The sequence below is a fragment of the Numida meleagris genome, chromosome 5 (assembly GCF_002078875.1).
Source record: "Numida meleagris isolate 19003 breed g44 Domestic line chromosome 5, NumMel1.0, whole genome shotgun sequence".
Taxonomy (NCBI): Eukaryota; Metazoa; Chordata; class Aves; order Galliformes; family Numididae; genus Numida; species Numida meleagris.
In genome coordinates this window covers 46,782,183-46,797,140 of record NC_034413.1, presented here as the reverse complement: position 1 = coordinate 46,797,140, position 14,958 = coordinate 46,782,183, and the positions used below count along the sequence as shown (strand labels likewise).

The following is a 14,958-nucleotide window of genomic DNA, read 5'->3' as shown; positions in this document are numbered from 1 at the left end:
GTGATTGTCTTTGGGATCAAGGGCCAGAAATTTGAAAGTTTTTCTAGCTCATGTCATGAACAGCTTTATAGTACTGCCAGAGACATATTTTCTGAGATTAGAATAGATACAAATTTTCTCAGACTACTTTGTAGAATAAATTTTTAGAAACGAACATGACATAGTTTTCTTAGTTTATATAACTTTCTAATTTCAGCTTCTGAAATCTCCAAGTAGGAAATTAAACAAAAAGTTATTAAGTAATAAGGACACTGTAAGGCCAATTGAAAATGAGAGTATTTTATTCTATATGATAAGAAAGACTTTCAGCAAGGTCACTTCTCTTACTCTGTTCAGCACCAAATCTGTGTTGATGCATTTGAGGGGAAGGTGGATTGTGGTGTAAGGATATGTGTGGACAAGTTGAAATATTAAGTTTTTTTTGACTGGTTTTGTAGAAACCTCTTACGATTCAAGAAAGTTTGCTGTGGAGCTGACTGGGAACGTCAGATGTACTGATGGAGTTAGAGCTGAGAAAATGGTAATGTGGTTGAGGTGGTAGTTTCTTACAGAACTTTAGTCTCAGTTTGAAGTAGGTTGATCTTTTAAGGCACTTGCATGATTGAAATGATAGGGGGAGAAAACAGCAATTAAGTTAGTGTTTAGTTACTATGAGAAAGAAAGTACAGATAATAATGAAGTCATATTTTCAAGTCAGATTTAAGAACACTTTATTTTAAATCTGTTCCCTGTCAATGATCTCAACAAGTGAATGACAGATTAGATAAGGAATTTGTGGTTTAACCCTAGGAGTGTGGAAGAAGTGTTAATGATGTGTGGAAGAAGTGTAGTGGGGGAGCTGGATCAGTTTCAACCCTGTACAGTTTCACTTGAACAGAGGTGAGAAGAGATTAGAGAGGACAACAGCAGTGTAAAAGAAGCAGTGTTGGCCTCAATTAGTAGTGTAACCTTCAAGAATTAGGGGTTCTTGTGCTTCTGGAAGAAAGTGAATGAATTTGTATCATGCTACAGTGAAATTGTAAAACAACACTATTTTCTGAAAATAGAAAAAATTCCATTTGAAGATAAATGTGTCTAGTGTTCAGCATCAACTGTACTGTTGGTTCTTAACACATACTAGAGAGAGCAAGCTTAGACATTTGTACTTTTCTGTGCGCTGACGTACCAGGTGGAGACCAGAAATGGGTAGTGTCCATCAGAGTTCCTCACTGGAACAAGCGCTGTCTAATATTTTCACTGATAACACAGATCATGTTGAGTGCACCCTGAGCGAGTCTGTGGATGTCACCAAGCTGAGAGATGCAGCTGACACTCTAGAGGAAAGGAATAACGTCCGGAGAGACCTGGACAGACTTGAGAAGTGAGCCCATGGAAAACTCATGAAGTTCACCAAGACCAAGTTGCAAGGTTGTGCACTGAGGTTGGGGCAATTCCACATATCAGTACAGACTGAGTGACAGGTTGAGAGCAGCCCTGCAGAGACGGACTTGGGGTACTAGTGGATACATAAAAAAAAAAAAAAAACTTGGCCAGCAGATCAAGGGGTGATTTCTTCCCTTCTGCTCCACTCTCATTAGTTGCCTGAATCCAGCTGTGGGGCCCCCAGCACAAGAGAGGCAGTGACCTCTTAGAGCAGGTCCAGAGGAGGCCATGAGGATGCTCAGAGGGCTGGAGCACCTCTACTACAAGGATAAGCTGAAAGAGTTGGAATTGTTTGTCTCCAGGGAGACCAGGCAGCCTTCCAGTACTGAAAGGGGGCCTGCAGGACGGATGGGGGAGGCTCTGTAAAGTTCTGTAAAGTTTCACCGTCACTAGGAGAGAGTAGAGGAAACTGCTGAAGGAAAAGATTTTAAAAGTATGCAAGTTTATCCTTCCTTACATGCTCAGTTTATCGGTCCAGTAGATATTAGTATAAAAGCCTGTGGTCTTTGTACACAGAACTACAGTGAAAGCCCAGAACAGCCAACAGCATTTTCTAAGTGATGGTTGTGAGCCAGCATTTGACACATTCTCTGTGAGTAATTTATGCCACTCCTAGAAGGGGAAACACTTTACCAAGGAAATAAATATGGCAGGAGAATTATGTCATTGGCACTATCATTGACTAAAATTAATTGATGATGCAGTGCCTTCATTATGCTGAAAGGGCTGGGTATGGATACAGTCCACTGGAAAAAAACAGTGACCAATTTGTCACCTTTCTTTATTTTTCTAATGTTGTTTAGACCGTAGAAACTGGCAGATTCTAAAAAGCACAGAAGCGCCATTTGTGTGTGTGATTTGGGAATACGGCCATTGTTAATTAACTGTAAGAAATTTTGTATTGGGCTTCCAACCAACTGATAATGGAAATTTGTTCTCCAGGAAATTCTTTTTAGGCACTCTTCTGATTTCCCATTTATTGTAGTTTTAGTCCTTGTTTGCTTCTTTTCTGAGTGCAGAACTACAGTTGGTTTTCAAAAGCACTCGTTTGTCCAACAGAAATTTTAGAAAGGCAAGTTAACTTCCACTCATTAGAGGATTTAAGTAGCTAAGGGCAATGTGGCAAATCATTCAAAAAAGATACTGAGTTGAAGAGTGTTACTCTGCATCTTGTGAATAGCAGTGACTCCTTGTTTTGGGGATAAATAGCACAATTGTACAAAGATTGTACTGGGAAAAAGGAAGAAAATCTATTATCACAGCTGGCTGCAGCATTTCTTTGTGCTTCCCTAAACAATAGTTTGGAAGTCGTTTAACCTTTCAACTTGTTTGCATCTAAATACAGCCCTCTTTTTCAGGCAGCACATAAGATTTGTTGTGTACTAAACCATTGATAATCATGCAATTGAAATAAAATGGTTACATTGGTTATCTTTAGTGGGGCACAGAAACGGCAACCAAAAGATTATACAGGAGGATATGGATGCTTTGTGGTTGCTTTTACTGCTGCTAAACAATACTGCCTGCTTTCTTAAAGCGAAACAGCCTTCTGGAGAATTACCCTAGGAAATTCTAATACAAATGATTATTCCCGACTTACAGTTTGTTTGGTTTTTAACCTTTTGTTTTGGTTGTTGGCATGCTCGTCTTAGTAATATTCTATTATATATAACCTGCAGTCTTGCTGGTCCCCCAGATGTACATGCTTTTCTTAAATAGCTGTAGAACTTCAATCACTTTCATTTTAGTAATTGAAGTACTGGCAATGAGTGTGTAACTGGCTTCTGTGATGACAGTGCAGCTCCTAAATTGTAGAAGCTGGGTTTAAATGAGCTCACATGTTTTATGCTCCCAAACACTGATAACTTCATAAACTAACATCCCTTAGAGTTCAGGGACATTTCAAAATGTAAAGTGTTCGATTTACCAGTTAAGGAGCATTTTCTTCTTTGTGAGTGTATATACTTCCTTGCACTGATCTTTCCCAGATATTTTTTAACGTATTATGTGCAACAATTCTAGCTCAAGAATACGTAGTGTTTAGAGTGTTCCCATAAAAATAGTTGCAGTTCAAATTTTGTTGTAAATGTCTCCCTGATACGCGCCAGTCAGACACTGAGCATTCCTGAACATGATCCTCTTGAGCTGAAATTTTTCATAGTTAGTTGCAATGCAATTTCTTTCTGATGTTGCAATGAGAAAATATTTTTTTTTACTTGAGTGTTGAGAGGAGATAGTATATTTTGCCTCTTTAAAATCTTTTAGGTGCCTTTCTACAAAGATAAACCAACACTAGTGTGAACTTAAAAAATAAATTTCTATTTAGCTCTTACTTTTTTTCATAGCCAAGAAGAACAGCCAGATAAATATTACTTATGTTGTAACTGACCAATTTCATCTAGTTTGAACATCATGCAAAATAGTACTCGAAAATACTGTTTTGGGGAACAAGACATCTTACATACTTACTAAATAAAATCTCCAGTTACAAAATTTCAACTTATGCATGCATAAAGTAGTTGAAGGAAATGAGTGTTTATCTCCCATTAGCTTTTCCTTCTTTTCTGTCATCTTCTGTTTGTTCCCTAAGGAAAAGGGATGATAATGAGTGGAATTCTCGAACAGCAGACATGTCTGTGCCACTCCGTTCTGATGAGAGGTGGACACACTCCAAGTTACTGCCTGGGCTTAATACCTCATGAAGTGAAAAGTGACTCATGGAAAGGCAGACATTGTGCACAAACTGATATCAATCTTTAATTTTTCTGCCCCCCAGTTTGTGTGTGTGTGTTTAAATGCATAATGCTAACCTTGTTTTCTGGTAGGATTATTTTTCATTTCCTAATCATGTTATTCTTTCTTCTTTCCCTCCAGCATTAAAATCTAATTTTTGCATGTGAAGCTGGTCTGTTAAGTATGATTAATTCATATGGTTTCACCCCTTTTAATAACCAAACTTAGTTTCAGGCAGAGCCAGGCATCAGCATGGTTTTAAGAAACGCTGTGAACCTTGGGATCTATTATTTTTCAAGCTCCTATGTAGTGTAACATAGCCTACCCCAAGTAACTATCATTTATTACAGTGATTGCCATTAGTGACTGCTATAATTAAAGTTGCGTATCACTTTCTGTTATAATCCCTTCTTTTAATGCAATCATATAATTTGCCAAAGCATTAGCCTTTAGGACAAAAGTTTTGCATGGTAATGTTCTCCTCAGAGGTAAATTTTGGGGGAGAGAGGATGAAAAAGAATTATAACTGACCTTATAGAAAGTCCTAGTCTGGTCATTTTGAGTTGTAGGATCAGCTAAACTGCTTAAGAAGAAGGTGAATAGTTACCATCATTTCTGGGGACTAGAAAAACTTAGACGAAAAGTTAAAGGATTAGGAGTACAGAACCACCTTTAATTTTGACTACTCTCACTGTTTTGCCTTTCAGCATCGCCGCCTAACTCTGCAAACAGTTGTTAGTCTTACTTTATTTGCATCTGCATCTCACAACATCATTTAACGATGTTAATTTTAGCAATGGGAAATGTTTGACAATTGGCTTAGAGGAGTGGAGCTGACATACAACAGTCAGGTGTTGATTTGTGATTCCAGTCCTGAATCTGGTGCTGGTTTTTGGGTAGAAACCTTTCCTAAAAGTGAGATGGGGAGGGCAGTGTAAGAGAACATTTTCTATGATTATTTTCCTGGTAATAGCTGCTAAATGTCAATAACTGCTGCAAAGCTTTTCCCTGGGAAGAAAATGATATCTTCCTGTACTGTTGCAGATAACCCCATGTGCAAACTTTTAATGGTGAACGCTATATAACGAATGTGTAAGTTCGCATTTATAGTGGTTTGAGTATGACTTGACAATTTATTATATCATATAAAGAAATCACATTTTAAGATATAATATAAGGGAGTGCTTGGGCAGACAGAGTGAAGGATAAGCTTTGAAGCCTAACATTCATTTCCTGTGCTTGTTTTTATCATCCCTAACATTACATTAGCACCATTTCGTTGCATAGAATTCATTTTAAGAAATAGTGATTGGTTCTTCCAGTCAGCCCTCTGGGACAGTGTTTTAATTATTTTCATGAGATATGTGATAACAAACTGAAGTACAGTAGAAATGACAATTTTTGTTACATTCAGAAATTGTTCCTCCTCTAGTCTGTCTGCAAACTGTTATTGCTGTAAACATCTGTCTTTATAAGATGTTGTGAAATTCTACACAGGTATGATTAACTGAAAAGTAAATCATAGCATGAAAAAAGCACAAGCCTTCAGGAAGATAATCTTTTTGGAGACCCCATTGTCTGCAGAGGGTCCTATGAGTCAGAGAGATGTCTTCTACATGAGAAGGTTTCCACATCTGGATTCTTTTTACCAGTTGAGGTCTTTGATCTGAAAATGTTACAACTCTCCTATGCCCTGTAATTTGTCTGGCAAAATGAGTAATTTACAAATGCAATTGCTCTTCTGACAACTCAGTTTTGAGTGTGTAAGTGCTGGGGTGCTGATCTGTAACCCACAAGGACTGTTGGTAGTCCTTTTACTGGTTTCAGTGAGCTTTGATTCAGGTATTTGAACTTTGAAGCACCCCAGGTGGATTAGGGTGGGGGGAAAAAAAAAAGAATTTTTACAAATGATTATAATCTAAAGATTTAGGCTGCTGTGCGTCTGAAATAATTTGACAGTGCTTTGAAGGTGTGTAAATTTAAATAAGTTCCTGATCTTTGTGTCTTTTCTTTTATATCTACAGTGGCAGATGAAAGCAAAGTTGGTTCCTTGTCCGGACGCAAATCAGGTAAACTGTTTCTTCTATTTTGGAGGAAGAGCCAGCAACCTGTAAGTAGTATGGCCGGTAATTGAAGTCAACCTACAGCTACTGTTGTGCCTAAATAGGTTGCAAAATAAGGCATTACTTTGTATTCCCTAACTCTGGCTTGTGCAACGATGAATTAGGTATTGTTCTTTGCCAAGCGGCATATGTAGCTGAGTCATTTGCAGGAAGAGATGTATCTCTTTTTTCAATATAGTTGTTGGAAACTGAAGAAAATGAGGATTTGCATGTTGTGTAGTGGCTTGAACAATAGAAACTTTGAAAAACATAAGTTTTTCTTTTTCTACTTGCTCTGAGTTCCACTTCCACTACCAGAATTATTGAAGATAACACAAAAAAAACCATACAGTTCAAAAAAAGAATGTCAGAGTTTTTTCTTCCATCGTGCTTATGCAGTAGAAATTTCTGTTTTTAAAACTTCTCTGGCCGTTGTAATAAAAAAAGGAAAAAAATAATTAGTCCATAATGTTGTCATTACTGTTCCTACATATTGAACAATTTGCACAAACCACACCAGGGTACTATACAACTTGCAGTTCTTATAATATAAGAACTTCTAAGGAAATGCTGTAAGATCGTAATTTTTCACAAGGTATGGGTAAGCTGACATTAGAAACCTTGAAAACTTCCTAGAAAACTCAAGTTATTCGGTGATCTCTTTTAATGTTAGGAAGCTGTGAAGTTTCTGGCTGCCCCTTTGCTGCATGATTGCACGTTGCCTTTTTCCATCCCTTTGACAGAACTAAAAAGCTGAATTCATGCGAAGGAAGGTCAGCTATGAGATTCCTGGTTGTTTATGGTATTCCTTCCCTGTACAACTGAGTGTCCTCCTTTGGTTTTGTTATCTTGTAGTTCTCTGGTATGGATTTTCCTTATCTGAAGACCTTTTCCTGAACTTAAAGTCGACAAATTCTTTTTACATTCTTTTGGCTTCTTTCCTAAGTCTGTGAGCCTCTTGGATTCTCTTTCTGAATAAAGAGCTAGTTCATATGTCTTGTAACATTATCACTCCTGTGAAGAAAAAAATCTTTCAACTTTTTGTTTTGGGAATGTGAAAGCTTCAAAGAAAGGATCTTGTCAAGTAGGAGAGGCAAAGAGTGTTGCCCTCAGTTTTTTTTTCCTATGCAGAAAAGTTACTACAATCACGCAATATCATGCAGTATTCCAAAGATCACCAGAATTTACTGCTGTCAGAGAATATTGAAAGGAAACCTTGTGAGATCAGAAATCTTTGTCAGTCAGTTATTACAGATTTATTTTTATACCATTTTTAGCAGCATTTGATCTTTCTTCTGCATGCTTCTCCATATTATTGAAAACAGTGGCTTTCAAATTTGTTCTGTTTGAAGACACCTAAGAATTTTATACAAAAAGGGGATCCATACTTACTGACTTTTGTCTTGTTTGCTTTCCTTACCTTCCATGGACCTCTTCCACGTAGTTATTATTTTTTTTCAATAGGCTAAGATCTTAGTGGTCAGCAGATCAACTAAGAGCCAAAACTTCCCACAGATTGTCTTGTCTGTATCTCTTTTTCTTTTCCTCCTTTAGAATAAAAAGAACTAGCTACTTCTGAGAAGAACAGAGTGTAAATTATTTTCTTGGTTCTGTTCACTTTAAATATTCTTCAAATACTGTTGAAACGTTATTTTCCCCCTTCATGTTCCATTTCCTATCCCTTCATGAAAAGAAATCAAGCTGCACTTTCAGCTTTCTTATGGTTCCATTAAAGGTTTGTTCAAGAGCATGGAGTTCTGTCTACCTTTTTACTATTTGATTTTTGGAATTTATATCATGTACGTATGTTTCTGGCATTCCATTGCATTGCAGAACTCTTAACATCTTTCATTGCCCTGCCTTCCTGTAGGCACCTTTTTAAAGAAAGCTCTGAGGGAGATATTGCAGCTTCTAGTCCTGGGAGCAAAACACTTAATTTCTCATTACATAAAGAAGAGTTTCCATCCCATTCTAGACTTCAGGAAATTAAACATATTTCTCTACAGAATTAATTATCACCTACTGACAATCAATGCAATTATCCCTTCTCTCCTTCAACATGACTTGTTCTATGAAATACACAGATGAGTAATTCTCTCTAGGGAAATATCCTTTCTGTTCCTTCTGAGGCAGTGGCCCTTGAGGCATTTAGTCCCAGCTTTTGCTTTACCTACTGAATCTCTTGCATGTTACATGTTACTGAGCTCAGGAGTTTATATTAATTTCATACAGTGTTACCACAACTTAGCAGAAGAACAAGAAAAGGATGTGTTGTGCAGCCCCATCTTCCTGTCTTTTTATATATTGCACCCACAAACAGCTGTTCCATATTCTTCTCCTTAAAAAATAGATCTGATTTTAGAAGCATGTCTAGACACACCCTGAACTTGTAAACATGTTGTATTAGAAGATGGCTGGAGAATCATTCTTGTATTTCACCTTCACAGAAATGCAATAGAAATGCTTCAGTGAATTCTGGTTTCCATAGCTGGCCTCTCCTTTCAGAGGAGGAAGACTCCTGCAAAGCTTACGGGTGTTAGTGTTGTTGCAAATGCTTTCCACAATACCATTGCACAAGCACTGGAATGCTGTGTTGATGTGGCCTACTTTGTCCTTTGGGGCAAAGTGTGTGTGTGCAAGATATACTCTCTTCCTAAATTCTGTAAGGAGGACTTTTTTCCACTGCAGTCTTCCCTGTGCCTAGCAAAGGCAAGACTGTGTTCCTTAAATGCCACTCCAACAAATGAGAATGAGAGGCAGACAAGTGGGTCCTCTATGTTGGAGCAGAGCAAATTCACGAAGATGAAAAATCAGTGAATATGAGCTCAATTTTTCATGATTTCTTTAGCATTTTAGAAAAGTAGTTACAGGACAGCTAGGGAATGGCAGGATTGTTTTTACAACACGTATAACCTGATTTATATCGAATACAAAAAGTGAATACTGAATTCTTTGCTGCTATGTTTTTTTTCCTTCCAAATTTTTTTTTTTGTTCTGATTTATTGCTTAGAACACTTTTAATATGTATTGACTGTCTGCTGAGGTCTCTGCTGACACAGCTCTTTCAGATGATGCAGTGCTGGAGAAAAGCTGATGAGTCTTTCTTTATGAGCTCTGACATATTAATTAGCAAAATGGGCAAAAAAGCTTTCCTATTTTTATTTTAATGTCACTAGACCATGCTTTTGGCTTGGATTATGTTTGGAGACAGTTCTGAGACAAGATGAGTTACAGATCTTATTTTCTTGCTGGTTGCTATGCAAGGGACGTAACACTGGGCTATGGATTGTTGCTGGCACTACTGAGTGATGTAGGGCAGCTCTGTTACCAATCTGAGTCTTTGGCTACTTTATATTAATGCTGTGTGGCAAGGGGTACCTACCCAAGTAGGAAAGGGTCCACTGGGGTAATTTGAAGGATGCATTTTGTCAAAAAATGCCCGTTATTTTACATTTTGCTGCCACTGTAATTACATGGTTGTGGTTCAACCTTGGGTAGGATCAGCAGTTCTGGGAAAGAAGGTTTGAGGAGATGAATATATAGTTCTATCCTACAAGGTCACACAGCTATGTGTCAACAGCTCTGTTAGATTCCAATCTGTACTGCTTCACATGGATTAACTGAGTTGTTAAAATGGGTTTCATTTGGGGGCTGGAGTTTGCTTATGAAGTGGGTTAAAGGTCTTGGTGCATCTCTGCATCTGCCAACGTTGCATTGGTAAATTAAATAACTTTATGCAGCACTGAGGTTGCACCAGTACAAGTGAAAATAAATTTTCCCTTTGTCTTTAAAGTTGAATGGAGCAGGATGATCCCCAACTGTTTTCTGAGGATAGCTGCAAGTTGTTTCTGGACGCTGCACCTGGTGTATTCCAACACAAGTACCATTTTTAGGAAGTAGTTCATAAGAGTAGAAGAGCTGTTATAACACCTCTATACTGTAGGTCATTACTTTGTTATAACCCTAGGTATGTCTGGTAACTGGAAAGTTTGCAAATACAAGCATAACATTCTTTTCATTCGAAGAACTCCATTTTTCAGAGGTAGAGGATATGGCTTGGTGCAGGCACATTGGACAGTTGAAGATTGTTCTGGTGAAAGCATGAATAAGTGCTAGGCAAAGCTTATTGCTGCAATCTGAGTTCAGGCTTAGAAGGGAAGGCAAAACTGGAGAAGTTTCCTTTTTAAATTGGAGGGATCAGGCAGAGGTTGAGCTAGTGGAACGCTAGCAAAATCCAGTGGTTTATGCATGCTTATGTTGCACAAAGTGCTTTTTTTAGCCAAGGATTTTGCTGAGTGCTAGTGGAAGGGACAGAAGTGGCTGCAGAAAGCTTAGTGGATGTCCATGGGCATGTTTGGATAGAATGGAACCAGTGCCATTGTAGAAAGTTTGGCTTCTGTTTTGCTTTTGATTTCCAGGTGATGCAGTTGTGTCGAAGTGGTGTCTAAGGAAATAGTATTCTCCTCTCCTCTTTCCAGATTGATAATTTGGTAAACAAGCCTTTCACGGCTGTCCATGGCATTGAAGACGAACTTTTCAAAGGGGCATTGGGTTTAGTTCTGAATTCATAAGAATTTATATAGTAACTAGATCTATCTCCATTGCAGTCAAAAAGACTCGTAAATGGCTGGGCTGCCTGGCCTATGCAAGTGAAGTACGTGTCCAAACATGGAACTTGCTACCACCTAACTGAAAGCTTGTGGCATATAGAATCTGACACTTGTCTTTGCATTTGAAAGAGGAGAAAAGGGCTGATTCTACCTTGATTCATTTTTCTTTCATAATAAAAGCATAACATGTGGCTGTGTCAGTCATTCTTGCACGTGTGAAGGAGGAATTGCCTGCTTTGCAGACTGCAGTACACCTGAGCAATACCAGTGCATCTTTTTGTGATGGTGCAGTACACTGTGTTACCAGCATCGTGTTCCTCTAGGATATGAACCTTCAAATGTTGTGTTAAGCTTTATAGTCTATTGATGGAAATATTTTCAGAAGATTTTCATTCTTTTACCTTTATTTTGGACTTCTTTTCTTGTATGATTCTTTTCTATTTATTATTAACTTCAATTATGCTTCTCCAGGCAAAACATTCCTTTGGCCCATGGATTTCCAAAGAGATTGCTGTCATCAGAATCTGCATTGACTCATGCAGCCAAGAAACAAAAAATAAGATTCCCTTTTTCTGCAGATCACTTGCAGAGTTAATATTTTCTTCCATACTTCTGGTTGATAAGATCTAAAGTTAAGTATGTTACACTGAATCTATTATGCAGTTGTGAGATAGGAGGATTTATAATCTAGAAGTTAAAATGCCTAGCTTTCATTCAGTTTCTGCCTACTCATCTTTGTTGATTTTTGTTGGGTTTTTGTTTTTGTTTTTTTGTCTTCTCTTGAATCATAGCTTGTCTAATGAAACCAGGATGATACATAATTTACTTAGTACTCTATGCCAGTATGGCTTTACTACCCTTTTTGTAGTGGACTTTATTTTTCAAGTACAAGGGCGGATCTGAAACTAATGCCTCCTTTTCTATTTTGTTGGCTCACAATGTCAGAGATGGATGTTGGTGGTCTGGTAGTAGAGGCTGAACCTTCCCACGAGTATTCTGTTAGATTTTGTTGTGTGTGACAGATGGCAACAGAGGGGCAGTCTGACACAATGGCATCTGACATGAAAGTGTGTATGGAGCAAAGGTGTGTCACTGGATTCCTCCATGTGGAAAATATGGCACCCTCTGACATTCATCAGTGTTTGCTGAATGTTTCTGGAGATCAGAGAATGTGAGCACAGTGAAAGTTGGACTGTGTGGGCAACATTTTGCTAGTAACGACGTCATCATAGAAGCTGTGAAACAGTGGGTCACCTCCACTGGTGCAGATTTCTGCAAGCACAGCATGCAGGCTCTTGTTCATCAGTGGTGGAAATGCATAGCTGATCCTGCTGACTGTTGAAAAACAGTGTTTTGTATCTTAGAATTTGCCCTTTCAAGTAGTGTCATTGTGCTCTTTGTATAAGTTGTGGTTTCCATGGAAACAAATAGAATGCATTACTTTTTGAGCAACCTACATATTTATTTATTTTTAATATTTATAATGATTTTGATGCTATGGAGAGTTGTAAGCCATGTTGGTTGGAGCTGGGAGTGGTGATGGGCCTCGTTTAACACTACCTTTACACGGTCTAGCAGTTTTGTACGAGAACCAAAACTATGCTGTGACCAAGCCTGTGGGGAGGACAGCTCAATATTGAACTACAGCGCTGCATAGTATTTTCATCTCCTCATGTTCAAAAACAGTTGAGAGATCTGCAAGAATAAATCCTGAGCCTCCAACTTTCATAAGCTGATTCTTAAAAAGTAGTTTTGAGGAATATATTCTTTTTCATCTAGTATTTAGAGTGCTAAGTGTTAAGTATAAATGTTTTGTTGGAAAAACTTTCATTTGTCAGTTAGAACTTCATGTATTTTAGCTTGTCAGAGATAAGAAAGCACACTGAAGCAAGCTGGAAACAAAATTAGAATTCTTGTAAAGTTCTAATATTTTCTGATCAAGCAAGAGAAGCTCAAACTGGACGTTCCAGATACCAATTTTTAAGAAGCTATTAAGAATGACACTAATGAAGCTATCTCTTTTTTTGTACTGTCATGTGGCATGTACTCCAGTGTGCAAAGTTGGATTTTTTGTTAACTCAGGAAAAGGAAGGCTGAACACTTACAAGTTCCTGTGCTTCAGTTATTTCAAATTAACAGAACTTGTTGTATCATTGAATGTGAATGAAGAGCAGTTTGTGAAGATGCTTTCTGAGTGCCAGGCTGGCAGTCAGTACAGTCCCTCTTGCCTGCCAGGCATGTGTGGCTCTCATGAACAGCTCTCACGGACAGCCAAGCTGCGTGGGTCTCTTCTATGGAAGGAAACAAGCTATCACTTTTACTCTGAGAGGAGTCATTTTGTGCCTCCAGTAACTCACCATCTGTAGCTCTTCTTTTGACTTTTTTCTGTTTGTTTTTGAAGACTTTATTAGCTGTGTGATGATGATCATTCTGACCCCTTTTATGTTAGGTCCTGAGAAAGTCAGCTGTTGATTAAAAAAATCCCTTGCGTGAGGGTGGAGTTTGATGTTAGTGTTAATATAAGAACTTGCTGCTGCTGAAAGAGGCATGCTTAGTCACCTTCCCACCATCTTCAGGTGCATAGTTCACATTATTTCTTTTATTCAAGTCCCATATCTTAGCTGTTGAGAGTAATAAACCAGCCAAAAAAATAACACAGGAAAGAGGGAAGTGAGTAGTGCTAGGCTTATCTCCTTCACCGACTCTGTTGAGAGACAAGCTTTCATGCTGGCAGAAGGGAAACTGCAAGAGGATGGACATGGGAACTGTGCCTTTTGGAGGCAGCCAGCTATTAGATCTGCCATGTCTAACCATACTCTTATCAAATTCAAATGCCAAATTTACGTTGATTTTTTTAAAAACAAAAAGAAGAAAAAAGGGGTAGTCTTTTACTTGCCATGGATACAACTACTTTCTCAGTGGCGGGAGAGCAGTAAAAAAAAAAAAAGACAATAAACCTCTGAAAAATGAAGAGCATCTCTGCTGTTTCATCCTTGAATTTCAAGAATCTTCTGTTAAATCCTTAATTCACTTAAATTTTATGAATTGTCTGTGTGTTCTGCTAAGGACTCTCAGTCTGCATTGTGTTAAGTTATGGCAGAGTGTCCTGTTGATCTCTGAGCTGCAGTCGTGAAGGTGAATAGATCTGAGCTCTTGAGAAAAAGAGCAAACTTGCAGGAGAAACCTGTTCCCCCCAGTATTCTTGTACAAGATTTAGAGTCTAGAGCAGGGCTGAGCATAGAACAACTGCAGCAAGATTACAAAGCCAAGAGCCTGTAAAACAGGTTTTATAACATAACATAGTTGATTTAATATTTTCCTGTCTCCAGATGAGGAGTCCCATGATACTGTTGTATTCATAAATGCCTGGCCATGTGTTTCTGCCCCTTTTCTCCCCTGTGCGAGCGTTATTCCTCTTGTGGTTCCATGATGAGCTGTTGTAGGGAGCTAACCTAGCAGAAAAAATAATTCTGCAGAAAAGAATAGTGTTCTCCTGGTTTAACCAAGGGAGCAGGAAAAAGGGAGCTCTGGAGAAAAATGTTTTTTGTAACTGCCTGGTTTTGATCGTGGGATCAGCCTGAGCTGAAGGAAGTTGACTGGGGTGGGAGGTGGTAGAGAGGCACATCTGAGAGAAAAAGCAAGAGTGAAAGAAAACTTGCAGTTCTTCAGAGATGTCTTTGTGCTGAAAGAATGGAAGTGGAGGAGCAAGCTTGAATCTATTTCTTGTCCTGAAGACTAAACTGAAAGTGAATTTTCTTTATATATGTTGAGAAAATGGTTTAATGGCCAGTTAAACTATGTTTTGTGCATGTTTGCCTGTGTGCTGTTAGTTGGTTAAAAAGCTGTGGCTATCTTCTAGCTGTGTTCAGGCTGCTATGCTCTGCATCTGGTCTTGCCCTGAGGAGTGAGAGGGGATTGAGCAGTCCCAGGAACAGCTGAATTTGACATGCAGGGAAAGGCTTTCATAAGAGCCAGAACAGTGTGAGAAAGCAGCTTGGAGAAAAAGAGGGACAGTTTTCCTTAAGAACCATGGGAACTGGATATGGTCATCCGATTGATCACAGAAAGCTGCAGAACCAGAGAAAAAATGA

General features: G+C 38.4%; 1 protein-coding gene across 1 annotated transcript in view; it reads left to right on the top strand.

Annotated features, from left to right (window-relative positions):
• PARD3B (par-3 family cell polarity regulator beta) overlaps positions 1 to 14,958 on the top strand; it is a 374,909-nt gene that overhangs the window by 201,793 nt on the left and 158,158 nt on the right. The window contains exon 16 of the mRNA XM_021398013.1: positions 6,180 to 6,224. Within this exon, the coding sequence (XP_021253688.1) occupies positions 6,180 to 6,224 (45 nt within the window). The remainder of the gene's footprint in view (positions 1 to 6,179; positions 6,225 to 14,958) is intronic.